Source organism: Somniosus microcephalus, chromosome 17, assembly GCF_052327205.1.
Source record: "Somniosus microcephalus isolate GS21.2 chromosome 17, FLI_Smic_1.0, whole genome shotgun sequence".
NCBI lineage: Eukaryota > Metazoa > Chordata > Chondrichthyes > Squaliformes > Somniosidae > Somniosus > Somniosus microcephalus.
The window spans coordinates 60,215,359-60,242,801 of NC_141003.1; the positions used below are offsets into that span (position 1 = coordinate 60,215,359).

Below are 27,443 nucleotides of genomic sequence, written 5' to 3' on the forward strand. Positions count from 1 at the left end.
TCTTACCTTGTGCAGTAACCTTTTGTGGCACCTTATCAAATGCCTTCTGGAAATCCAAATACATTACATCTACTGGTTCCCCTTTATCCACCCTGCTCATTACATCCTCAAAGAACTCTAGCAAATTTGTCAAATACGATTTCCCTTTCATAAAACCATGTTGACTTTGCTTGATCGTATTATGATTTTCTAAATGTCCTGCTATTACTTCCTTTATAATGGATTCCAGCATTTTCCCAATGACAGAAGTTAGGCTCACTGGCCTATAGTTTCCTGCTTTCTGCCTCCCTCCTTTCTTGAATAGAGGAGTTATATTTGTGGTTTTCCAATCTGCTGGGACCTCACCAGAATCCATGGAATTTTGGTAGATTACAACCAACGCATCCAATATCGCTGCAGCCACTTCTTTTAAGACCCTAGGATGCAGGCCTTCAGGTCCAGGGGACTCGTCAGCCTTTAGTCCCATTAGTTTGCCTAGTACTTCTTCTCTAGTGATAATCATTGTTTTAAGTTCCTCCCTCCCAATAGCCCCTTGATTATCAATTATTATTGGGATGCTTTTAGAGCCTTCTGCCTTGAAAACCAATACAAAATATTTGTTCAAAGTTTCTGCCATTTCCCCATTATTAATTCCCCAGTTTCATCCTCTAAAAAGGGACCAACGTTTACTTTAGCTACTCTCATCCTTTTTATATACCTTTATGGAAGCTCTTGCTGTCTGTTTTTATATTTTTTGCTACTTTACTCTCAATATCTATCTTCTCCCTCTTAATTTTTTTTAGTTATCCTTTGCTGGTTTCTAAAAATTTCCGAATCCGCTGGCCTACCACTAATCTTCGCAACATTGTACGCCTTTTCTTTCAATTTGATACCATCCTTAACTTCCCTAGTTAGCCACAAATGGTTCATCTTTCTTGTAGAGTCTTTCTTTCTCACTGGAATAAACCTTTGCTGAGAGTTATGAATTATCTCCTTAAATGTCTGCCACTGCTTATCTACCGTCTTACCCGTTAATCTATTTTCCCAATCCACTTTAGCCAACTCTGTCTTCATACCTTTTTAATTGCCTTTATTTAAGTTTAGGACACTAGTTTCAGACCCAAGTTTCTCACCCTCAAACTGAATTTGAAATTCTATGAACACTCTTCCCTAGAGGATCCTTTACAAGGAGGAGATTAATTAATCCTGTCTCATTACACATTACCAGGTCTAAAATAGCCTGCTCCGCCCTGGTTGGTTCCACAACGTATTGTTGTAAGAAACCATCCTGAATACACTATGAGCTTGTCCTCCAGGCTACCCATGGCAATTTGATTTGTCCAATCTATATGAAGATTAAAAATCACCCATTATTATTGCAGTACCTTTCTTACAAGCCCCCATTATTTCTCGATTTATACTCTGTCCCACAGTGTAGCTGCTGTTAGGGGGTCTATAGACTTCTCCCACCAGTTACTTATTTCCCTCATTATTTCTTATCTCCACCCAACCTGATTCTACATCATCATCATCTTCTGAGCCAATATCATTTCTCACCCCTGAACTGATCTCATCCTTTATTAACAGAGCTACCCCACCTCCTTTTCCTTTTTGCCTATCCTTCCAAAATGTCAAATACCCCTGAATATTCAGTTCCAAGCCTTGGTCACCTTGCAACCACATCTCTAATGACGATTAGGTCACACACATTTATTTTGATTTGTGCCATCAACTCATCTATCTTGTTCGATAGTTGTCAAACTAAATTACTACTCACATTCAGATCAACCAACCATTATTAGAATTAAATCACGGAGATTTACCTTATGAAGTCAGAAATTTGGGGGGGGGGGCGGAGAAATTGGGTACATTTGCACTACCCGTTATCGCCTCCGGGGTGATAATGGGCCGCTAACCACTTACCACCCAGGCGTGGCAAGAATATCGCCTCCCGCTAAATTCGGCGGGAGGTTTGCGGCTGCAGTATGGCATTGCGCCCCAATCTCCTTTGCCCGGAGATCGTGATGTCATCGCCGTGCACATCGCCCCGGTCCCGTACTTCAGTTTCACCCCCACCCCTGCAGCATCGCCGGGCGAAAACACCAGCAGCTGCAGGAGGCGTTTATCGGGAGGCTGGGCGCTTCATGGGCGATACTTAAAAGGCGAGGTGGCCGAGGTAGAGAAAAAATAAATCAAATGCTTGTTCTGGTTCTTTTGCTTTTGTTCCCCCTCAGCGCTTGATCAGTCCAGCACTCTGCTGCAGTGCATTGGGCTGATCGGGCCAGATCGCGGCTACCATCGGGGACCAGAAATTGCTTTCCCTTGCAGAGTCTGCAGCGATGGCCCTTCCCTTTAAAAAGGGGGGGGGGGAAAGGAGCCTTCCAACGCGGCACGGCCCATTGTGCAGCGCTGCTCACCTACCGCCCTGCCTGCTGCGCTCCAGGAAGGAAGTCGAGCGCTTGAGTTAATGCTCCACTTCCTTCCTGGAACACAAAACCAAATTTTAAAAAAAAGCTGAGAAACATTAGCACCTGGCGCTAATTTTTTCAACTTTTAAACATTCGCACCCTAAACAGGGCTATAATGAATTTCTCCCCCTTTAAGTTTTAAAATTCAGTCACAGAAAAAGCAAAAAGCAGTTTAATCATATGCATGTGATGTTTCTGATCCAAGGTTGTTCAAATTGCAGTTAACTTTCAATGGAAGGAGAAATGTATTGTTTTGTTACTTACCAGCCAGTCAAAATGTTGAATTTTACCTACAGTAATTCAGTTTCTTAGTTTCTATTTTTTCCCCCTATTCTTGAAATTGTGACAGGAAGCTATAAGATCAAGTAGTGAAATCATGAATGAGGATCATCACACAGATAATTTACCATCAAAGTGGATGAGTAACCTAATAAGGTAACCCAACAACAAAAGCTGAGACCATGTCGTCCAAATCAGACTGTTCAGCAAGTCAGTCAATCCATGAAGCCCAATATGTGACATTCAATCACCACAGGCATTCCTGTAACAATTTAAAATGAATTTACTGCGCTGCAATGACTTGACAATTCGTTTGGGATCCCACTTCCACCTACCTTTACAAATTTAATATGCTGAATGTTGTTCTCCTTCAAAATATGGTGTGGAGATGCCGGTGTTGGACTGGGGTGGACAAATGTAAGAAGTCACACAACACCAGGTTATAGTCCAACAGTTTTATTTGAAATCACAAGCTTTCGGAGCGCTGCTCCTTCGTCAGGTGAAGTGGAGAGATGCATAAAGACACAGCTTATATAGTCAGAGAATAATCCCAGATGGTTACAGGTAATCTTTCTAACTGCCATATATCACACCTCGGCAGAGAGATAATCACAGCAATCAAAGGTGTGAATGGTGTCCAAACAGGTCAGTCAGGAAAACATTGTTCTTTGATGTAATGTCTTTATGCATCTCCACTTCACATGACGAAGGAGCAGCGCTCCGAAAGCTTGTGATTTCAAATAAAACTGTTGGACTACAACCTGGTGTTGTGTGACTTCTTACATTTGTCCTTCAAAATAATAATTTGCATATATGAGGACTGTACAACATGATCTTACCACATGCATTTTATTTTCTAAGCAATTTCTGAAGCTATGCAAAACAATAAAAAATTCATGTTTCCGTGTCCATTTGGCCTCATCAGTTGTCGACGAGAGCAGTGATTACATGCTGATCCAATAAGCAATTTACTGATAGATCTCCATATAAAATTTAATATACAAGATAAAGCTCATTTCATAAAACACAATACTTTAAATCAAAGATTTTAGACTAAATCATATATTTTACTAAGCATCCACCAGCCACCATCCATAGTGGGTGAAAGATTTTCATAAACTCATTGATTTCAGAGTTTTTCCTTCAGTAATATTGCAGAATAAAAACAACCAGATCCCAGGGATAATAAAACCAATCTGGAGGCGAGGGGAGGGTGGGAAAGGAGGGGAGGCAGGAGAAGAGGGCAAGAAGCAGCTAGTGGGAGAGAAAGGCACAAGGAGAGAGATGGGGAAGAGCAAAAAGGGAGAGGGGAGGGGGAGAAGAAGGAATGGCTGATGACATCCTTTCTGACTGCGACCAAAGTCAACTATCCCTCCTCGTTCTTCTCTACTTGTCTGCAGCCTTTGACACAGTTGAACACACTATCCGCCTCCAACGCCTTTCCTCTATCATCCAGCTGGGTGGGACTGCACTCGCCTGGTTCCATTCTTATCTATCCAGTCACAGCCAGAGAATCACCTGCAATGGCTTCTCCTCCCACTTCCGCACCATTACCCCTGGAATCCCCCAAGGATCGATCCTTTGCCCACTCCTATTTCTCATCTTCATACCGCCTCTTGGTGGCATCATCCAAAAACACGCCATCAGGTTCCATATATACGCTGATGACACCCATCTCTACCGCACCAACCATCTCTCTCGACCCCTCCACTGTCTCTAATTTGTCACATTGCTTGTCCGACATCTGGTACCGGATGAGCAGAAATTTCCTCCAACTAAATATTGGGAAGACTGAAGCCACTGTCGCCACTGTCTTCGGTCCCCGCCACAATCTGTTTCCTAGCCACCGGCTCCATCCCTTTTCCTGGCAACTGTGAGGCTTTACCAGACTGTTCGCAACCTTGCTGTTATATTTGACCCCGAAAATGAGCTTCTGACCACATAACTGCTCCATCACCAAGGCCAAAATTTTACTTGATGACTGGAGATTGCTCTCTCTTTTGCAAGTTAGGTCTGCCTACAATGACATAAGTGAATCACAAACATTTTCCTTCCAGCAAGGTTACTTTGGCTGAGATTTGCTCTTTCACAGTACATTGGACAAATAGGAGCTCATGCAGTTTTCATAAACCATATATTTAAATAATTGAAACTTTCAGCACTTTTTTTTTCCCCCCAATCTGTTGTGCAACAAAAAATACCATATTGGAAACAATAGGTGCCCCTAAAAAAAAAGGGTTTTCTAGAGAATACAAACTGAAATATAACAATTGCAGCTACCATCACATTTGTCACTGTTCACATTGGCATGAGTGCCACCATGAAGGGATAGCTCCTTTGCTCCATTCCATTAAAACAGAAAGGTCTGTAGACTAATTCCATCTATCATTGCATCAAACTGTGTGTGTGTCTGGCACAGACACAATGGCTGTCATCAGACCCGCTTCCTTTTAATTGGCCGGGAACCTTGCACGGCGGGCTTAACAAGCCCAATCAGGGCAAAATCACGGAGGTGGGGTGAACACGTTGCGGGGTTTGAGGCTGCTGCCTACTCCGGCCGCACTGGAATCACCACGGTTGGCGAAATCGCGGCCAATGAGCTAACAGCCATTTAAAAACATTTTTATATGTGTAATAAAACTCAAATTACTTCTGAGAATAGTTGCTTGACAATTATTTTTATTTCAGTTCTAAAATATAAAATGTTGTGCTGTGTACTTATCAAATCACACTACATGCTTAATTTGGAGTGATGGAGAGATTGTTACATAAACACCCACTTACACGAAGTACAGAAGCCAAAACTCAATGTTGAGTTTCCTCAGGTTACTTGCTCTCAATTTTTACATTAAAACCATATTTGGTATTCATTTAACACATCCATTTAGCCACCTTGCCAAAAGAATACATTAAATATGGCAAGTGTACTGTGTTGGAGCTTACTGATGTATTACAATACACCATAGCAATTATTGATAAAATTACTACTTTTCTTTCAGAAAGTCTGCACAAGTGTCAGCATATTCTATTAGTACAGGAAACTCTCGATTTACCGGCACCTAAATAACCGGAAATCTGTTAACCGGCAAAATTCAGGAGTAGGTTCAGCTAAGTTTTACTTTATATTAGTGGCCGTTCCTGGATTTGTGGCTGTGTAATCGGGGTTCCTGCACTTGTTGCTAAGCAACAGGGACGCTTGGTCTGTGGCCGGGCTTCTTGCACCTGTTGCTAAGCAACAGGGAAGCCTGGATTTGTTGCTGTGTACGGCGCTCTCGTACCTTTTAACTATACCTCTGTGTAATCCGGACTTTTTGATAAACCGGCACCACGCTGGTCCAGTCGGTGCCGGATAAAAAAAAGTTTCCTGTAATATCAGATGTGTACAAAAGCTGGTAGTCTTTGTCCACAAATTTTAGTTGAATGCCTTCTCAAATGATTGTGGAATTGTTTTAAATATACACATACACACATTAAGGTTTTCTTCAGTTCTATTTAATTCCATAGCAAGCATGCCTGGTAATACAATCACTTTAATAAGTTTCCAATAGTCCCACACTATTCGCATGTTGCACTGTTCATACATGCATTCAAAACCTGCTCACGTTTAAAACATTTCTCATCCTGCCCAAACTGTTGATTGCATTCCTTTGCAAGTAAAGAAAGTTAACATGAAAGTTACAACACAGAAACAGGACATTCAACCCAACCAGTCTGTCAGAGTTTATCCTCCATGTGAGCAAAATAGTCCCAATCACAGACCCCCAGATTTGATGCAAAGTTAGGTCTATAGACCAACTGCATCTATCTGGATATTTCATATTCCTTTTTCCTTCATCCACCTATCCAATCTAATCCTGACTGCTGACATAGCTTCTGCTTCTAATTCCCTTACATTTAATCTTGTATCTATGGCCCCTCATTCTACACCCCATAATTTTGGAAACCTGCTGCTTTGATCTATTCTGTCCCATCTTTTCATATATTTTTTTTAAACACTTCTATCATATTGCCCTATAATCTGCGTTGTTCTAATGAAAAAAGCCCCAATTTTGAGAGACTTTCTTTGTACTTTGTCATACCAGGCAGCATCCTAGTGAATCTGCATTGTAAAGCCTCAATATCCTTCCTATAATGTGGAGCCGAATACCTTACTCTAACAGAGGTCTTAAGGTTTTATATAGGCTCGTCATTACCTATTGATTTTTATATTCTATACTTCTTGTAATTAAACTTGGAATTCCATTTTTTTTTATGGCCATATCAATCAGAGGCACTACCTTTAATGTCCTGGGAACCTGGAGCCCCAAATTGTTCTCCTCTTTCACAGCACCAAGCTTACTTCCATTCAGTCTAATTACTGCTGTTATTTTTTTTAAACCAAAATGCATCACCTCACACCTACTGACATTGCATTCCATTAGTCACTTTTTAGTCCAGTCCCTCATCTTATCAATATCCCTTTGCAGCTTCCTTTGATCTACCGAAGAACCAACTATACCTCCTATTTTGGTATCCGAAGCAACTAATACTGCACAAGGCATAGATTTGCCATCATAATACAGAGAGATCCATATGAAAAAAAATAATTTTGTAGTAATCCAAAATAGGATTCAAAAGAAGTTATAAACAGAAAGGTTCCTAGATGTCAATCTTCTCCATTCAGAGTTATATAGCACTGTATGCAATACAGGCAACCGAAGGCTGCACTGGCACACTGAAGGCGGCGTTGGACTTCGTCATTGACGTCTGCCCTCGTTGACAGTAGGCTCCCGAGGTATGGAAAGTGGTCCACGTTGTACAAGGCCTTGTCGTGGATTTTGATAATCGGGGGGGGGGGGGGGCGGGCATTACTGTGTTGCTGGGGGCAGGTTGGTAGAGGACCTTTGTCTTACGGATGTTTAGTGTAAGGCCCATGTTCCCGTACGCGTCGTGAAGGTGTTGATGATGGTTTGGAGTTCGACCTCAGAGTGTGCGCAGACGCAAGCGTCGTCTGCATACTGTAATTAGACGACATGGCAAGAGAGCCCCAGGTGGGCAGAGGAAATGCTTCAAGGACACCCTCAAAGCCTCCTTGAAAAAGTGCAACATCTACACCGACACCTGGGAATCCCTGGCCCAAGACCGCAGAAAGTGATGGAGAAGCATCCGGGAAGGCGCAGAACACCGAGCCTCTTCGCCGGGAGCAAGCGGAAGCCAAGCACAAGTCAACCCAAGCACCCCACCCACCCGCCCCTTCAACCACCGCCTGCCCCACCTGTGACAGACTGTAGGTCCCACATTGGACTCATCAGTCACTGGAGAACTCATTTTTAATGTGGAAGCAAGTCATCCTCGGTTCCGAGGGACTGCCTAAGAAGAGAAGGATACAATACAAAATGTCTTTATTCCAAATTTTCCAAAATACAGAAATCCATTAGCTTTAACCATTATAGTACAAGCTGCACCTTAGGACGCCCACAGGGGGATCCCACGGAGTTTAGGGTTGGGGATATGGGTGCCATGAATACCATGCCTCAAGAATTATACATTTTATATTTTTTCTGTATTAAAAATCGAATATCACATCAATTTTGTTGCTGTGTAGAAAAGGTTTTCCATGATAGTAGCAACATTTTACTTTGGATACCCAGATGTGGTCTTTCAGAAGTTAAGATCTGCAGCCCCCAGAAAATGGCAGTATTTGAAAGAGGAGTCAGGAATATATCAATAATCGGAGGGAATTCTTCACATGGATAAAGACTGAAAATCAGTGTTGCAGTATCTTTTTAATCCCAATATAAAAAAAAACTATAATACAAACAATTATCTTTTTTGAGCAAACCAATTTGAAATGATGATTGTTCTGCTTTGCAAATAGAGAAATTAACATAAGCAATTAATAGTGCACTTCAAGACATGGTTTTTCATTATACAAGAGAGATCCACATGATAAAATATACATTTTATCATAATCCAAAATAGGATTCTGACAAAATAACTTTAAAAACTAAGTGTGCCTGATGTCAGCACCGACAAGAGAATCAGATTTAGAGTTGCACCAAGGTTGCATTAATGCAACTCTCCCTTATTTGAAATTTGCCAAAAGAAAAACCACAGGAGCTTTAGCCAAGATAGTTTCAAAATTGCTGGAGGTCACCTGCATTAATTTCAGACATTAGCAGATTAGTCTTAATGACTGGAACAATAAATCGGAAAAATTAGGTGCAGCGGCCCTATTGGTGTAGTGAGGTATTCCAACGACCTTTTGGGAGTAAGCAAATTGAATATAGTCACCGAAGTACACTGCTGCCTTGTGGGTAAAGGCAGGTCCAGCGCAGTGCTAAATTCTGCACACCAGGGAGGTCCCAGGTTAATTCAGTTTGCTGTTCGCAACTAAGGCAGCAATTGGGGCACTACAATTTGCCTCAATACCCTATGCTAGGGGAAGAGAGGAAAGAAACTTGGTCAGGGTTTCACCTCCTACTCACGATCCAATGACTTGTGCTGAAAAGTGTGTGGACATGTGTGTATAGAGATCAAGTGAGAACAGGACTGGACTCAACTGTGGTGCGCTCAAATAGTCAAACAGCCTGCCAAGGCTCACACACAAAGAACAGATAACATAAATGACAGCTGTTGGTGATCTTGGAACTACACCCCACAAGTTTGATACCATAATCCAGCAATAGTCAATGTGTTCAATGGAGATTGGGGCTGGGGGGGGGGGGGGGGGGGGGGGGGGGAAATCTTGGCAAAAAAAAATATACGATGGTTTTAATTTCCCAGTATTTCAGGTGAGAAGTTCTATTATTTAATATAATCAAAGCTATTTTTATAAAAAGAGGCAGTATTACACTAAGTCTCATGTGGAATATATAGTAGTAATCTGTATTAAATTATTTTGCAATGGAATAGCCACGACTGTTATTTTTTATGCAGTAATGATTTGAGTTACTTTTTATCCCCAAATCAGAAGTCCAAAACCCACTCCAAAGACTTCAGCACATAACCTAGGCTGACACTTCAGTATAGTACTGTATAACGTTCCTTCTAAATTGTCTTTGTTCTGCGAGGCCTGTATATTTCAATGCGTGGTACCTTGCAGATTACAGCGTGGCCGCATCCACACACGCGCAGCTTAAAGGAAACATTGATATTGTACTGTTGGAGGTGCCGTCTTTTGGATGAGACATTAAACCAAGAACCCGTCTGCCCTCTCAAGTGGGCGTAAAAGATCCTGTGGCACTATTTCGAAAAGGAGCATGGGAGTTCGCCCCAGCGACCTGGCCAAAGTTTATCCCTCAACCAACACCTAAAAACAGATTATCTGGTCATTATCACATTGCTGTTTGTGGGACCATGCTGTATGCAAATTGGCTGCCGCATTTGGAACAGATTGTGGTCTCGAAAAGCACCATATAAATGCAAGTTCTTTCTTTTTTTTTCCAAATCCTGACTACAGAATTCAATAAAAGGAAAGTCTTGCATTTATATAGCATCTTTCACAACCTCAGGATGTTCCAAAGCGTTTTACAGCAAATGAAGTACATTTCAAGTGTAGTCACTGTTGTAATGTAGGAAACGCATTTGCAAAGCCTCAGATAATGAAGCAGTCCATGCTTGCATGTAGCAAGAGCTGGGCAACATTCAGGCTTGGGCTGATGTGTGGTGTGAATGTTATTTGCCACTTAAGTGCCAGGCAATGACCATCTCCAACAAGAGAAAGTCTAACCACCTCCCCTTGACATTCAATGGCATTACCATCATCAAATCCTCCACCATCAACATCCTGGGGGTCACTTGACCAGAAACTTAACTGAACCAGCCACATAAATACTGTTGCTACAAGAGCAAGTCAGAGGCTAGGTATTCTGCGGCGAGTGACTCATTTCCCGAGTACTCCTCAAAGCCTTTCCACCATCTACAAGGCACAAGTCAGGAGTGCAACGGAATACTCTCCACTTGCTTGGATGAGTGCAGCTTGTCATGAGGATTAAACAAATATTCACTCCCTCCACCACCAGCACACCATATCGGCAGTCTGTACCATCTACAAGATGCACTGCACGGCTTCTTAGACACCACCTCCCAAACCTGTGACCACTACCACCTCGAAAGACAAGGGCGGCAGGCGCATGGGAACACCACCAACTCCAAGTTCCCCTCCAAGTCACACACCATCCTGACTTGGAAATATATCACGGTTCCTTCATCGTTGCTGGATCAAAATCCTGGAACACCTCATCTAACAACATTGTGGGAGTAACATCACCACAAGGACAATAGCAGTTCAAGGCGGCGGCTCACCACCACCTTCAAGGGAAATTAGGGATGGGCAATAAATGTTGGCTTTGCCAGAGATGGCCACATTCTATGAATGAATAAAAAAAAAGCAGCAGCCAATTTGCACACAGCAAGGTCCACAAACAGCACTAATGACCAGATAATCTGGGTTTTTTTGGGGGGTTTTTTTAATTAATTTTTTTAAGTGATTTTGGTTGAGGGATAAACATTGGCCAGGACACCACAGAGAACTCCCCTGGTGCTTCTTCGAAAAGTGCCATGGGATCTTTTACATCCACCCGAGGGGGCAGACAGGGCCTCGGTTTAACATCTCATCCAAAAGACAGCACTCCCTCAGTACTGCACTGGAGTGTCAGTCTAGATTTTGTACTCAAGTCTCTGGAGTGGGGCTTGAACCCATAACCTTCTCAGGTGTGAGAATGCTACCAACTGAGCCACGACCGACAGTCAGACTGTTGAAAGCATGGTTAGAAGATTTCAAAACTAGTCAAGTTAATGTGTACCAGTTTCATTATTTCCCTATCAAGCCAAGTTCAGGGCGTACTTACACAATTAAACCATTTACAGTTTTAATAGTACTGAACTATTTTAGGTTTAATGTAGAATTATTCCAACTATAATGGGAATAATTCTTCAAAATGTTCATTTTTAAAAATATTACACATTCACTTATGGTTTATTTTGTCTTCAAGTATATATACAGAAATCATAAAAACTAATACAACTGAAGCACTTTTCCTGCTAGAACTAGTAATTTTCAGCTGCATTTTTTACAATTTGGAACTGCGTTGTGTCTTGTGTATATATGTGTCTTCTTTCCTACAGACTCAATATAACTTTATGGTGACAAAGATTTAGCATACAGCCAAACTTCCCTACACTTGTTTTTCGTCATCTAGGAGCACTTTGCTCAAGTTCTTCAAATATCGCAAAGAAAAAGACTTACATTTATAATGTGCATTATCACTTATCTCAGAAGCATTTCAAAATGCTTCACATAAAATTAATAACTTTGCAGGTGTAGTAACAGTTAAACAGACAAATGTGGCTCAAAAGCAAAATACTCCAGATGCTGGAAATCTGAAATAAACAACAGAAAATGGTGGAAATACTCAACAGGTCAGGCAGCATCTGTGGAGAGAAACAGAGTTAACGTTTCAGGTCGATGACCTTATGTCAGACAAAACCGGCAGGCATTTTGCACACAGCAGGACTGTACAAAAAGCCATGAAATTAATGACCAGTTAATTTGTTTTTGTTGGTTGATGGAGGAATATTGCCCAGAACTCCCACTCTTCTACCAATAGTGCCCACAGGATCTTCAACATCCACTCAAACTACTGAACGATGCTACTGATTGATTTCCATATTTAATGTAAAATAATTTGAGCACGTTGTACAACTGATTTGCAGAAAGACAATGGGCTCACTTAGTCTACAGTATGGCACCAAATTTTGGTTTCACAATCATAAGCCCTTCAAAATCCGACATCTTGCAAGTAATGGTGCTACTGCCTTACAATTAGTCTTTCAACACACAAGTGATACAACAAAATTACCAATACTGCACATTAATCAATATCTAAAAGATACGTCAATGTTTTAGGTAGGGCCCTTAATCAATTGGAAACACTGGCCAATTTCAGATTGCCACAAAATATCAGTATTTAATTAAAGTCAATATAGAAAGATACAGTCTAGAGCCAAGTGTTCTACCCTGATCATATACACTGGATTCGAACAGGAGATAGTGAAGTACCGGCAGACAGCGACTGCCCTAACTTCTTATGCCATTCTTCAGCTAGCCAAAACATACTGCTGAAATGACTATCTTATGGAATCCCATCAATCTTCTCTCATATCACAACAATACTCAGTGGGATTTATTAAAAGATCAATACTGAGCTAAAATAGTGAGGTAATCCTGCTACTTTATAAATCATTGGTGCAACTGCACATAGCATATGGTGTACAATTCTGGTCACCACAGTACAAAAAGGATAGTGCAGCTATTGAAAGAATACAGAAGAGATCAACCAGAATGATTATGGGATAGAGGGTTAGATTATGAGCAATTATGTAAACTGGGCATGCTCGCACTGGAAAAGGGAAGGTTGAGTTGTAATACGATTACTGTTTTTAGGATTCTAAAAAGGGACTAAACAATGTAGACCATGACGAGCTGTTTCACCTTATCTAGAACAGTAGAACCAGAGGACACGGCCTATGCGTAAAGAGGGGTAAATTCAAAACTGATCTGTGGAAGCAACATTTCAGTGAGCGAGTGGGCAATATATGGAACATGCCCCCAAGGAATAAGGTGGAAGAAGTTAGCATTGATTCATTCAAATGCAAATCAGATAAATTTCTTTCAGAAATTAACATTTTGGCATACAATATATGAATATTTTGAGACATAACATGGTAAGTGTAGCATACTTGGGAAGAACAAGTGACTTTAGATCTATGGTTCCCAAAGCATTCCACCACTGGGGTTTTCCTCACGTCACGAGTGGGTCTGTTGTAGACCAATTGATTGCTATGATTAGTCAACAACTCCATCATCATTGTAGCATGTGACTACCAGAATGGTAGAAGAACTAGATGGATCTTTGATCTTTTTTCATCTAGCAATTCCTATCTTGGCACTGCTCTGCTTTGAACTGCTTCCAATTACTTAATCTTGTGGGGAAGGAGGAAGGCGGTTTTGGGGGGGGGGGGGGGGGGAGGGAGAAACAGAATAGGAGGGAAGGCAGAGTCAGAGTCAATGTTGCAATTAATTCTCATCACCTAGGCAACAGTATGATGCAGTTTACATCAGAAAAAGCAATAGCAGTTAAAGATTTTTCATCCTACAATTTTACTTTCAATAAAAATACATAAAAAACACTTTTTTTATTGCAACATCTTAGCCTGTGGCTCTTTATTGTTCCACAGGTTTGGGTGTGTCTTCCACTCATTTCTGCTGAAATTCTTTAGATTAATTTGTTGCACCTCAAACAAAAAAGATATACTGGATTTGGGTATAATTCCTACATCACATTGATAATGTTAGATGCCACCAAAATATATCAATTGCACAAAAAGTTTTGACAACACACATCACACAGCAGATGTCACACTTTGTATAAAACACCAGCAAATCAAAAGTGAGAAATATTTTAAAAGGGTATGTAAAAAAAAAATAAACCCAGTCTTTTTGACCTTGAGATAACCTCATGAGATTGTTCAAGTAACAAGTAGAGGAAGCAAGCAACTGGCAATATGGAAAACTTGAAACAATATTAATTAGCCTCTAATTGACCTCAGGACCTATTTAGACCACTTTCCCAAAGGAAGCACCAGAGCAGTGGTCTGAAGGGGTTGCAGCTAAATTTCATAGATCTAGTCCTCGAGTGCTCAGCTTAACATCTTGTCTGCTTGATCCAAAACAAACATCTGGAAACTACCTGAAGATCATCATCCAGACCTCGGACTACCCAGGAGGTCAGCAGATATAGTCGAATAAAAAAAAATGTTGAGACATGTATCACATTTTATCACAAATGCAAACTTCTGTGTTTGAAAAAAGAAAAACAAACAATGCTTTGCTGTTTTTTTCTGACCTTGGGAAGGAGACAGATTCACAAGCACCTGATAATCTATGGGGAAACTTCCACAGCAACAGAAAATACCCTTAATATGTTCCTGGAGAGTAGTTAGACATAGCCTTAAAGGAATACACTGGTTACACACACTTCTACCTTGTGCAGCAGAATAATATGCTGTACATTATATAGCATAATATTCCTGTCCTTATAAAATAGCATTCTCTGAATTACTGTGAGCAAAGTCACCACAGATCTGCTAATATTTTGAAAGTTTTACATATATTGCATGTCACACTTTTGAGTTAATAGCACAAAAAAGTCAGTCATGCTTTTCAATTTGGGAAATTTGAGCCACACAAAAAAATACTTTACTATCTACTAACTTTGCCATCTCGCATCACATCTCTCTGAAACTTCTATTTTATATCCTCTGACTCTGAGTCAGCTACTTCACAGGAGATCCACTATAATGCATTATCACCTTTTTAAATTACTTGTAAAAATAGATCAAAAAGTACCTGTAACCCTCTCGAATCAAATTGTTCCTTCTCCAAGGGCAATGCATGCAAGATCACTGGACCTCATTTTAAAAAGTATACACTCCTAAAACACAGGTTTAACACCAGTGTGTTTATTGTGTAACAAAAAGTATAGCACAATACTAACTTTGATGACGCCTTGGGAAAAAAAATCCTATAACAATTTCAAGTTACATTACGTTTAAATATCTGATGTTCTGTAGAAACTTAAAATCAAATTATCAATAGCAAACATCAAAGTCAGGCCATTGCATAATCAAATTAAAAATTGTACATATATCCTAAATGCTCAATCATAAATAGGCAAAACATTATCTTTTTTAAATAGAACAGAATTATACTCACACAAACACCTCAGATTACCAGTAACAAGCAGGTTTGTTTTTTTTAAAATTGTCAAGCTCGCCTCCTTTATATACCCTAACTCAGCTACATCGGATATACTGAACTGTGTTTACTAAGTGTTAGAAAGTGGGGTTTGGCCCACACGATCAGCAATTATTAAAATAAAATGGGCACATTAGAAAGATGCAGTGCTGTACTAATTTGTTGTGCCAACCAATTGATAGTGTGGATTATCTCACTGCAAACCCTCTATGCATTAGAAAACCACTGCTACCCTTTGTGCATACCTCTTGGCATTCTGCAACAGGCCCATCATTGAACCAGAAATTACCAACAGAAATAATGTTAAACCAATAGAGAAAACGATTAATTTTCTTAGTTCAAAGTGTCGGTAACATCTTCAATTTTATTAGTGCCAAGACAAAGAGCTCCAAATAACAAAGATTTTGGAATGCCTGCTTTGGAAGTATAGTCACTGTTGTCGTGAAGGCAAATGCATCTGCCAATTTACGCGCAGCAAAGTCCCACGGGCAGCAATGAGACAAGTGACCAGATAATCTAATTTTGGAAGTGCTGCTTAAGGGACAACTCCCTCAAAAAAAAATAGTCCCACAGGATCTTTTAGAACAAGCAAAGTATTTTTTTAACGCCTCATCTGAAAGACGGCACCTCCAACAATGCAGCACTCATACAGTACTGCACTGAAGTGTCAGCCTTGAGCCTTGACGATGTGCTGAAGTCACTAGAGTGGGGCTTGAACCCACGACCTTCTGACTGAAAGGACAGTACGACCACCGGGACAAGATGGCAATTTACTGCAAACTAAATAATTTTGTTGGTGCACAATTTGCTAAAATAGGAACTTTTCTTCTTGCTCATCTATTACCATATAAGTTCGGGTATTTGCACAATAATTTTGGATAAAGTAATTTTAGCCTAATCTCTTGGGTCTCATTTATGTCCTTAAGATGAAGCACACTGGAACCATACTACACAATTACTAAATAACTATCTACCAAGTCAACAATTTGCTGGTTGAGGGGGGGGGGGGGGGGGGGGCGGGAGGGGACATTTATGAAGATGGGAAGGCACATAATTGTGGCAGGATGATTAGTGGCTCTTTCAGTTGATTATATAGCATAAAGTAGCAGCCACCCAGATCACTCAGCAGCTTATCCAATGAGTAGCTGAGCCATACAGATGACAGGGGTCCCATGTTTAATCTTCAATATTTGCTGAGTTAACTGATCTCAAAAACAGCAGTAGTAGCGGTGCTACAACTGATCTTCGAGCCCCTAATTTAGGGGAGAGAGCATAAATTGTCCTCGATTCCCACTTCCGATCACGAGCCGAAGGGAGTGGAGGAGAATTTTTTTCACCCAGAAGGTGGTGGGGGTCTGAAACGCTCTGCCTGAAAGGGCGGTCGAGGCAGAAATCCTCACTGCATTTAAAAAGTACTTGGATATGCACTTGAAATGCTGTAACCTACAGGGCTACGGACCAAGAGAGGAATGGGAAAGAGCGAGATGGAGGTACAGAGAGGAAAAGGAGAAATGAGAGGAGAGAGATGTGGAAGAGTGACAGGGAGAGATGGGGATAGAGAAAGAGGTGGGGGAAGACTGATGCAAAGAGAAAGTGGGTACAGAGAGGAATGGGAGACAGATGGAGGTAGAGAGGGGAGTGGGAGACAGATTAGAGAGAGAGAGATGGGGTACAGAGGGAGGAATGCAAGAGACAGGGAGAGATGGAGGTCGAGAGAGAGAGAGAGGGGGGGGGAAAAGAGAGAGATGTGGAAGAGTGACGGGGAGAGAGATGGAGGCACAGAGAAAGAGTTGCAAGAAGGCTGATGCAGAGAGAGAAGTGGGTCAAGAGAGGATGCGAGAGACAGGGGTACAGAGCGAGGGCGCGAGAGAGTGCGAGCGGATGAGACTCCGGGGAGGGGGGAAAGAGATCGAGAACAGTGTAGAGGGGTGGAGACACGAAAGGAAGAGATTGACGTGGCCGGGGGGAGAGGAGTGTGGGAGAGATTGGGGGAGGACGAGAGAGTGTTACCAGGCTGGTAGAGAGCAGCAGACACTGAGGGCAAGAGATAGTGAGATACAGGGAAAAGAAGGGGGAGACAGAGATGAGAGAAAGAAATTGAGAGGTAGTGAGAAAAAGACAGTGGCGGGGGAGAGCAACTGACAGAAAGATGTGAGGGGGAGAGAATGAAAGGAGGGGGCAGAAGAGAGAAACCAGGGGAGTTGGGGAGTGAGACCAGAGGCAAGGGGGAGAAAAAAAGAAAGACACAAAAGGAAGGAGGAGAGGGGAGAGAAGAGAAGAGAGGAAACTGATAGATGGATGGGGGGGGACTGGAAAGAGGAGGGCAATGAGGAAGGTTTTCAAGTTTTTAGGCTGCACCAGATGGTTTTCTTGAGTCCAGTGACAAAAGTCATTCTTGTGGTTAACCCACACACCCAGTTAACTGAAGTGACTTTATCTGCCAATATCCAGTAATGTAGCATTGCCCAAGGTCAATCAGAACACTCTTGTTATTGTAATTTGTTAATTGGATAGGACATCAGCACTCCCATGTATTTAGATAATGGAAGAATAAGCCAGTGGTTCTCAAACTGGAGTCCACAGAGACAGGCCAGCAATGGTAAACAGCAGAGGGGGAGCGAAAAAATCCTGAAACACTCAGTGGCTGAGCAGTGAGTAGGCTGGCGGTGGAGGGTTGCACCTGAAACGGTGACAGTGTTCCCAACAGGAGCCACCAAGCCTAATTCCACTCTCGGAAGAGAAGGGAGGTGTTGTGCAGTAAAGTATTCAACAGGTATGTTGCTGAACCTGTTGGGTTACCTTTCAGCTGAAGGGGAGATAAATGTTTTCACATCAATCAATCACATCAATGCTCACCACTCCCGTCTCCATGAGAAGGTGTTTTTGATTTCCCCCCCCCCAAAAAAAACTTACCATTGGTTGGCAGCTGTAGGGTCTGCATTGCATGGTGGTTGTGTTGGGCACCAGGTGAAGGGTGATGATAACAGGTAGGATTTTTTAAAAATGTTGCAAAGCATTTTCAGATGTAGTAATATAATTTTTGTAAAGAGCTGTGACCTGTTAAAGATTAAATAAAGCCACTAATGAGGTCTTCTAAACCAGAAAATAGCAACTCATGATTTCTTACCAAATCTCATGATTTTTAACAGCTTGTCTCATGAGACGGTGGGGTTGGCATCACTGATTAAGTGAATGGCAAAACTGTGGAATATAGATTTCAATATAGACAAGTGTGAGGTCATCCACGTTGGAACTAAAAAGGATAGATCAGTGTACTTTATAAATGGTAAAAGTTAGAAACAGTGGAGGTCCAGAGAGACTTAGGGGTTAATGTGTATAGATCATTCATAGAAACATAGAAGATAGGACCAGGAGTAGGCCATTCGGCCCTTCGAGCCTGCTCCGCCATTCAATGAGATCATGGCTGATCATCCAAATTCAGTACCCTGTCCCTGCTTTCTCCCCATATCCCTTGATCCCTTCAGCCTTAAGAAATATATCCAACTCTTTCTTGAATATATTTAATGAACTGGCCTCCACCGCCCTCTGTGACAGAGAATGCCACAGGTTCACCACTCTCTGGGTGAAGAAATTCCTCCTCATTTCAGTCCTAAATGGCTTACCCCTTATCCTTAGACTATGACCCCTGGTTCTGGTCTCCCTGGCCATCAGAAACATCCTTCCTGCATCTAGTCTGTCCAGGCCTGACAGAATTTTATAGGTTTCGATGAGATCCCCTCTCAATCTTCTAAACTCCAGTGAGTATAAGCCCAATCGACACAATCTCTCCTCATACGTCATTCCTGCCATCCCAAGTATCAGCCTGGTGAATCTTCGCTGCACTCCTTCCATGGCAAGAACGTCCTTCCTCAGGTAAGGCGACCAAAACTTCACACAATACTCAAGGTGTGGTCTCACCAAGGCCCTGTACAACTGTAGCAAGACATCCTTGTTCCTGTACTTGAACCCTCTTGCTACGAAGGCCAACATACCATTTGCCTTCTTAACCGCCTGCTGCACCTGCATGCTTACTTTCAGCGACTGGTGCACAAGAACACCCAGGTCTCTTTGCACTTCCCCTTCTCCCAATCTATTGCCATTCAAATAATAATCTGCCTTCCTGTTTTTGCCACCAAAGTGGATAACCTCACATTTATCCACATTATAGTGCATTTGCCATGTTTCTGCCCAATCACCCAACCTATCCAAATCGTACTGGAGTTTCACGACATCCTCCTCACCGCTTACCCTCCCACCCAGCTTTGTGTCGTCTGCAAATTTGGAGATATTACATCCAATTCCCTCGTCTAGATCATTAATATATATTGTGAACAGCTGGGGTCCTAGGACCGATCCTTGCGGTACCCCACTAGTCACTGCCTGCCACTCGGAAAACGACCCGTTTATTCCAACTCTTTGCTTTCTGTCCGCCAACCAGTTCTCTATCCAAGTCAATACCTTGCCCCCAATCCCATGTGCCTTAATTTTGCATGCTAATCTCTTATGCGGGACCTTATCAAAAGCCTTCTGAAAGTCCAAATACACCACATCCACTGGTTCTCCCTTATCTATTTTACCAGTTACATCCTCAAAAAATTCCAGTAGATTAGTCAAGCATGATTTAGCTTTTGTAAATCCATGTTGACTTTGTCCGATCCTGTCACTGCTTTCCAAGTGCTCTGCTATTACATCTTTTATAATGGACTCTAGCATTTTCCCCACTACCGATGTCAGGCTTATAATTCCCCGCTTTTTCTCTACCACCTTTTTTGAATAGTGGGGTAACATTAGCTACCCTCCAATCCATGGGTACTGTTCCAGAGTCTATCGAGTTCTGGAAGATGACCAGCAATGCATCTGCTATTTCGAGGGCCACTTCCTTAAGTACCCTGGGATGTAGATTATCAGGCCCTGGGGATTTATCGGCCTTCAGTCCCATCAATTTTCCTAACACCATTTCCCGACAAATACTGATTTCTTTCAGTTCCACCCTTTCATCAGACCCTATGTTCCCTGGCATCTCGGGGAGGTTATTTGTGTCCTCCTTTGTGAAGACAGAACCAAAATATGTATTTAAGTTGGTCTGCCATTTCTTTGTTTCCCATTATAAATTGCCCTGATTCTGACTGCAAGGGACCTATGCTTGACTTCACCAATCTTTTTCTCTTCACATATCTATAAAAGCTTTTACAGTCAGTTTTTATGTTCCCTGACAGCTTACTCTCATATTCTATTTTCCCTTTCTTAATTAATCCCTTTGTCGAATCCTAAACTGCTCCCAATCCTCAGGATTATTGCTCTTTCTGGCCAATTTATATGTCCTCTCCTTGGATCTTACGCTATCCCTAATTTCAAATGTCATGGACAGGTAGAAAAAAATCCAAAACTCTAATGGAATGCTGGCCTTTATATCTGGAGGATTAGAACACAAGGGATTAGAAGTCATGCTACAGCCATACAAAGCCCTGGTTAGACCACACCTGGAGTACTGTGTACAGTTCTAGGCACCACAGCTTAAGAATGGAACTCCCTCCCTAACAGCATTGTGGGAGTACCTTCACCATACGGACTGCATTGGTTAAAGAAGGTGGCTCACCACCACCTTCTCAAGGCAATTAGGGATGGGCAATAAATGCTGGCCTTGCCAGCGACACCCACATCCCATAAACTAATTTTTTTATTTATTTATTTATTTATTTATTTTAAATTGGTCTAGGAGGGAGTGCAGCATAGATTTACCAGAATACCTGGACTCCAGGGGGTAAATTATGAGGAGATTACACACAAACTAGGGGTGTATTACCTGGAAGTTACAAGATTAAAGGAGTGATTTGATTGAAGTTTTCAAGAGATTAAGGGGAACTGATAGGGAAGACAAACAATTTCTGTTGGTTGGGGAAATCTAGGCCTAGGGTACATAGCCTTGAAGGAAACACTTCTACATGCAAATGGTGGTAGAAGTTTGGAACTCTCTTCCTGAAATGGCAGTTAATGTTGGGTCAATTGTTAGATTTTAAATCTGAGATTAATAGATTTCTGTTAACCAAAGGTATTAAGAAATATGGGGCAAAGGCAGGTATATGGAGTTAGGTCGCAGATCAGCCATGATCTCATTGAATGGCGGAACAGGCTTGAGGGGCTGAATGGCCTACTCCTGTTCCTATGATTTTACATCATCTGCAATCATCGTCATAAGCCACTTTTACAGGTTAAATTCCAGACAACCAGCACCTGTTAGCCAGTTCCCAGCATTTACACTAAAATCTAGTTCCCTTATTCTAATCACAAAATCGGAGACCCTCAAGAAAGACTATCATTCTCTAACAAGGCAAATTTAGTAGTGTGAATATAGGAGTTGTTGTATAGGAACAGGCCATTCATCCCTTCGAGCCTGTTCTGCCATTCAACGAGATCATGGCTGATCTGTACCTTGGCTCCATATCCTTTTATATCTTTGTCTAGCAAAAATCTATTGCTCTCAGATTTAAAATTATTCATTGAGCGAGTATCTACTGCTTCTCGTGGGCGAATTCCACACTTCTACTACCCTTTGCATGAAGACGTGTTTCATAACTTCTCTCCTGAATGGCGTGGCTCTGATTTATAGGTTATGGCCCATTGTCCTAGATTCCACCACCAGCAGAAAAAGTTTCTCTATCTACCCTATCAATTCCTTTCAAAATCCAAAAACCTCAATTAAATCACCCCTTAACCTTCGATATTCCAGTGATACAAGCCTAGTTTATATAATCACTCCTCATAATCTAACCCTTGGAGCCCTGGTAACATTCTGGTGAATCTGTGCTGCACTCCTTCCAAGGTCAATATATCCTTTCTCAGATGCGGTGCCCAGATTTGTAAACAGTACTCGAGATGCAGTCTAACCAGGGCTTTGTATAGTTGTAGTAAAATTGCCTCCCCTTTATATTCTAGCCCTCTAATTATAAAGACTAACTTTTTTTTTTTTTATTCGTTCATGGGATATGGGCGTCGCTGGCAAGGCCAGCATTTATTGCCCATCCCTAATTACCTGCGAGAAGGTGGTGGTGAGTCGCCTTCTTGAACTGCTGCAGTCCGCGTGGTGAAAGTACTCCCACAGTGCTTTTAGGAACGAGTTCCAGGATTTTGACCCAGCAGCAATGAAGGAATGGCGATCTATTTCCAAGTCAGAATGGTGTGAGACTTGGAGGGGAACTTGGAAGTGATGGTGTTCCCATGTGCCTGCTGCCCTTGTCCACTAGGTAGTAGAGGTCGTGGGTTTGGGAGGTGCTGTCGAAACAGCCTTGGCGAGTTGCTGCAGTGCATCTTATAGATGGTACACACTGCAGCCATGGTGTGCCAGTGGTGGAGGGAATGAATATTTAAGGTGGTGGCTGGGATGCCAAATCAAGCAGGCTGCTTTGTCCTGGATGGTGTTGCGCTTCGAGTGTGGTTGGAGTTGCACTCATCCAAGCAAGTGGAGAGTATTCCATCACATTCCTGACTTGTGCCTTGTAGATGGTGAAAAGGCTTTGGGGAGTCAGGACGTGAGACACTCGCTGCAGAATAGCTAGTCTCTGACTTGCTCTTGTAGCCACAGTATTTATGTGGCTGGTCTAGTTAAGTTTCTGGTCAATGGTGACCCCCAGGATGTTGATGGTGGGGGATTCGACTGTGGTAATGCCACTGAATGTCATGGGGAGGTGGTTACACTTTCTCTTGTTGGAGATGGTCATTGCCTGGCACTTGTGTGGTGCGAATGTTACTTGCCACTTATCAGCATAAGCCTGAATGTCATCCAGGTCTTGCTGTATGCGTTGAAGCATTGACTGCTTCATTATCTGAGGAGTTGTGAATGGAACTGAACACTGCAATCATCAACGAACATCCCCACTTCTGACCTTATGATGGAGGGAAGGTCATTGATGAAGCAGCTGAAGATGGTTGGGCCTAGGACACTGCCATGAGGAACTCCTGCAGCGATGTCCTGGGGCTGAGATGATTGGCCTCCAACAACCACAACCATCTTCCTTTGTGTTAGGTATGACTCCAGCCAGTGGAGAGCTTCCCCCCCTAATTCCATTAGCCTTTTTGATTATTTTTTGTACCTGGCTACTACATTTTAGTGATCAGTGTACACGGACCCCTAAATCTCTTTGGACCTCCACTCTTCCTAGCTTTTCATTATTTAAGTTACACTCAGATCTACCCAATTTGGTCTAAAATGGATGACTTCACACTTGCCCATCTGCCACAGTTTTGGCCACTTACTCAATTTATCAATGTCCCTTTGTAGCTTTATGCTCCCGTCTACACTACTTACTATACCACCAACCTTTGTATCATTGGCAGACTTGGATATATGGCTCTTTATTGTGTTAATTAAGTCATTAATAATAAATATAGTGAATAATTGAGGCCTCAGCACAGATCCTTGTGGGACACCACTAGTCACTTCCTTCCAATTTGAATACATACCCATTATCCCTACTCTATCTTTTACCACTTAACCAAGTCAATAATTTGCCTTCAATTCAATGAGCTTTAATTTTAGCCAACAGTCTCTTATGTGGCACCTAATCAAATGCCTTCTGGAAGTCCATATAAACTACATCCATAGACAATCCCCTATCTACTATTTTAGTTACATCCTCAAAAAATTCCATTAAATCATTAGACATGACCAACCCTTTACAAATCCTTCTAATGAAAGATCATCGATCTGAAACTTTGTTTCGCTCTCCACAGATGTTGCCTGACCTGAATATTTCCAGCATTTTCTGTTTTTACTCTACAAGTCCATGTTGGCATTCTCTAATCAGCTCATATTTCTCCAAGTACTCAATTACTCTGTCCTTAATTATAGATTGCAATAACTTCCCCACAACAAAGGTTAGACTAAGAGGTCTATAATTTTCTGGTTTCTCTCTCACCTTTCTTAAATAATGGAGTTACATTTGTAATTTTTCAATCTAAAGGGATAATTCCTGAAATCGAGAGCGCATTGGAAGTTTATGGCTCTAGCATCTGCAATTCCTTACCTACTTCCTTTAAAACCCTGGGGTGGAATCCATCAGGTTCTGGGGATTTGTCAGTCTTTAGTGCTGTTAGTTTTTCGAATACTGTTCACAGACATCAGCCATCTAGAATCCAACCTAAATAACCTCCAATATAAAAACAGCTCTACAGTCTGTTGTTAGCAACTGATCATTTACTTAGTGCTTGGGCAGCAACAACTCCTGCAGGTGCTTAATAGGAATTATACATAATTTATAATTCTGTTTTGAGTCAAATAAAATTAATTCAAATATAATCCAAAATCAAGTTCTCTCAATTTGGTGCATCAAAAACCCAGGTCAAAGAGAGTTTAGATTTGACCATAAAAATCCAGCTTTAACAATTATGTTTACTCTTAACATAATTTGCTTAATAGTAACACTGTGTATTCAATATACAAACCTACATCATCACAGAATTGCAAGCTACACATTTGTATCCACGACTCCCGAAGTATTTCTTTTTGAAAGATTAAAAGGTCAGTCAAACTCGTCTCTTGATGCCAGTTAGTCATCGCAAAAGAAACACTAGACGAGGCCTAGGACAAGGCCTGCTTTTATACTCAACTTATTGTACAGCATTGTCTCTCAGCACAACCGTACAGGCCAGATATTCTATTTCCACAGATCAGAACTATGCAGACCTTCGCCCAGCATTAGGGAAGGGCCTGTCACCAGATTCACATCATCATGAATATAACTTTAGAAAAAGCACACATGTTCAGTTGTTATGAAGAATTGTTCAACAACGAATAAACTGCAAGTGTGCAAGTCTTGCATTTGTACAGTTGTAATGTCACCACCCATATTCCAATTTCACCCCACAGCATAAATCAGGGGAGAAAAAAAAAATCTCTCTCTCACTGTTGGCTTGGAGTTTAAAATCAAAGAACCATACATAAGTTACTGGCATCAAGTAACGTACCATACATGTGATATTTTGTTTTCACTAGAGTGAAATACCACCATTAAGGCTTTACAAATATACCAATACTACTCAATGTTTCTGATAAAATACAAATGTATGCCTCATCTCTGCTTTGTGATGCTTGGCCCAATGATCTGGTCAAGTGCAGAATGGATGAAAAGTTGAAAGAATAAGTAACCGAACAGGCATCAGACACAACCTCATCAGTTACTGCAGAACTAGACCAATCTCTTTCATATACTGAAACAAAGTGATCCCTCCCCAATGGCTCAGTACAATATATGTAGTACGGAGCCACATAGATCAGGAAGGTGACAGCTATTCAAATATTACCGAAAACACAATATAATGCAAATTAGCAACAGGAGAAATCATGCTTATGGGAAGAAAAGTCCATCAAGAACTGTAGGACCAAAGTGACAATACATGCATTTTCTATCTGAATGGTTCACATGCCTCAAAACTACAAGGGAATGCCAATTAGTTTACAAAGAAAACACCCTTTGACACAGAAGAACGCACACTTCAACCTTGAGAGAGTTATAGTTGTTCGTAAATTCTTCAGAAAATATTTTAAGAGCAACATTAAACCACAAATGAGATATTTTTGAAATCAAATTGAGCCAAACACACATTATACAGAATGACAATAAAAAGGCTGACATTTCTAAAAACACTTTAATATAAAGCAAAACAATAAACATTGTAACAGATGCATTGGTGTATAAACACAAATACACACAAAACATTTTTTTAAAGATTATACCAGCGCTTTGCAGCATCAGCCAGTGAATAAAGCCCTTTTTTTCTGCCCAAGCCCAAACCACCGTTACCAAATCCAGCAGCAGCAGGAGGAGGAGGAGCATCATCAGTCACACAAATACACACCACTCTCTGCTCTACTCACTTTTTATGAGCCTTCTCTTTCTTTCCTTTCGGCCTCCTCTTTCGAGCTTGAATGGCCAGGACTGACAAGGCAAGACATACAAAAGAAGGGAGGAAAAAAATAGTAGATATATAAAAATACTAAAAATCCACCGCTCGGCAACAAGAACAAAAACCCCGCAATCATCTAATTTAACGCGGTTTGTTTCTATTCTTGTGTTTTAAAAAGTCGCTGATGTTTAAATTCGCCGGCGGACTGGATTTTTCTTTACCTTTCCTGGAACTCATTTTTCCAGCCGGGATTGTCCTCGCTGAGCCGCGCGCAGGCGCAACCGTCAACTTCCAGGCGCTCGAGCGCAAGGAAACTCGGTTGACCAGTACACAAATGACGTCACTTGCCATATATGGAAGCTATGCAATTAAAAGGCCTATGCGTGTGTGTGTGTATTATTATATATATATAGATAAATAATAAAATTAAAGAATATTATCACACATTACAATGTGTCTTTTAAACATAAATATTTTGGTCTCGTTTTCTTTACAAAACAACAACAAAAATCAACTTTAGCCAGTGTCTCAGTTGCCAGCACCCTCCCATCTGAGTCGGAATGGTTGTGGGTTCAAGTCAAGCACAAAAATCTAGGCTGACACTCCAGTGCAGCGCTGAGGGAGTGCTGCACTGTCTTTTGGATGAGACGTTAAACCGAGGCCCCATCTACTCTCTCAGGTGCACGTAAAATGTCCCATGGCACTATTCCGAAGAAGAGCAAGGGAGACATCCTTGGTGTCCTGGCCAATACTTATCTCTCAATCAACATCACTAAAAAAAAAACAGATTAAATGGTCATTATCACATTGCTGTTTGTGGGAGTTTGCTGTACCCATATTGGCTGCCACGTTTCCTACATTACAACAGTAACTACACTTCAAAAAGTACTTCATTGGCTGTAAAGCGCTTTGAGATGTCCAGTAGTCGTGAAAGGCACTATATAAATGCATGTCTTTCTTTTAAAAAAATCTATATATTATTTTGGTAATAATTTTGACTTGAATAAATAAATGATTTT

The 27,443-nt window shown here is 41.4% G+C and overlaps 1 protein-coding gene across 4 annotated transcripts in view; it reads right to left on the reverse strand.

The window, feature by feature from the left end:
• LOC147105758 (SRSF protein kinase 2-like) overlaps positions 1-26,778 on the reverse strand; it is a 259,621-nt gene extending 232,843 nt beyond the window's left edge. For 2 of the 4 annotated variants that reach the window (XM_086010475.1, XM_086010469.1), the window contains exons 1-2: positions 26,646-26,676; positions 26,396-26,456 (exon numbers count right to left, since the gene is read on the reverse strand). In XM_086010475.1, coding sequence (XP_085866601.1) covers positions 26,396-26,456; positions 26,646-26,661 — 77 coding nt within the window. In that variant the 5' untranslated portion in view covers positions 26,662-26,676. Of the gene's footprint in view, positions 1-26,395; positions 26,457-26,645 lie in introns of all 4 variants that reach the window. The other 2 variants (XM_086010468.1, XM_086010476.1) reach the window with 2 other exon arrangements.
• Between the last annotated feature and the right edge of the window lie 665 nt (positions 26,779-27,443).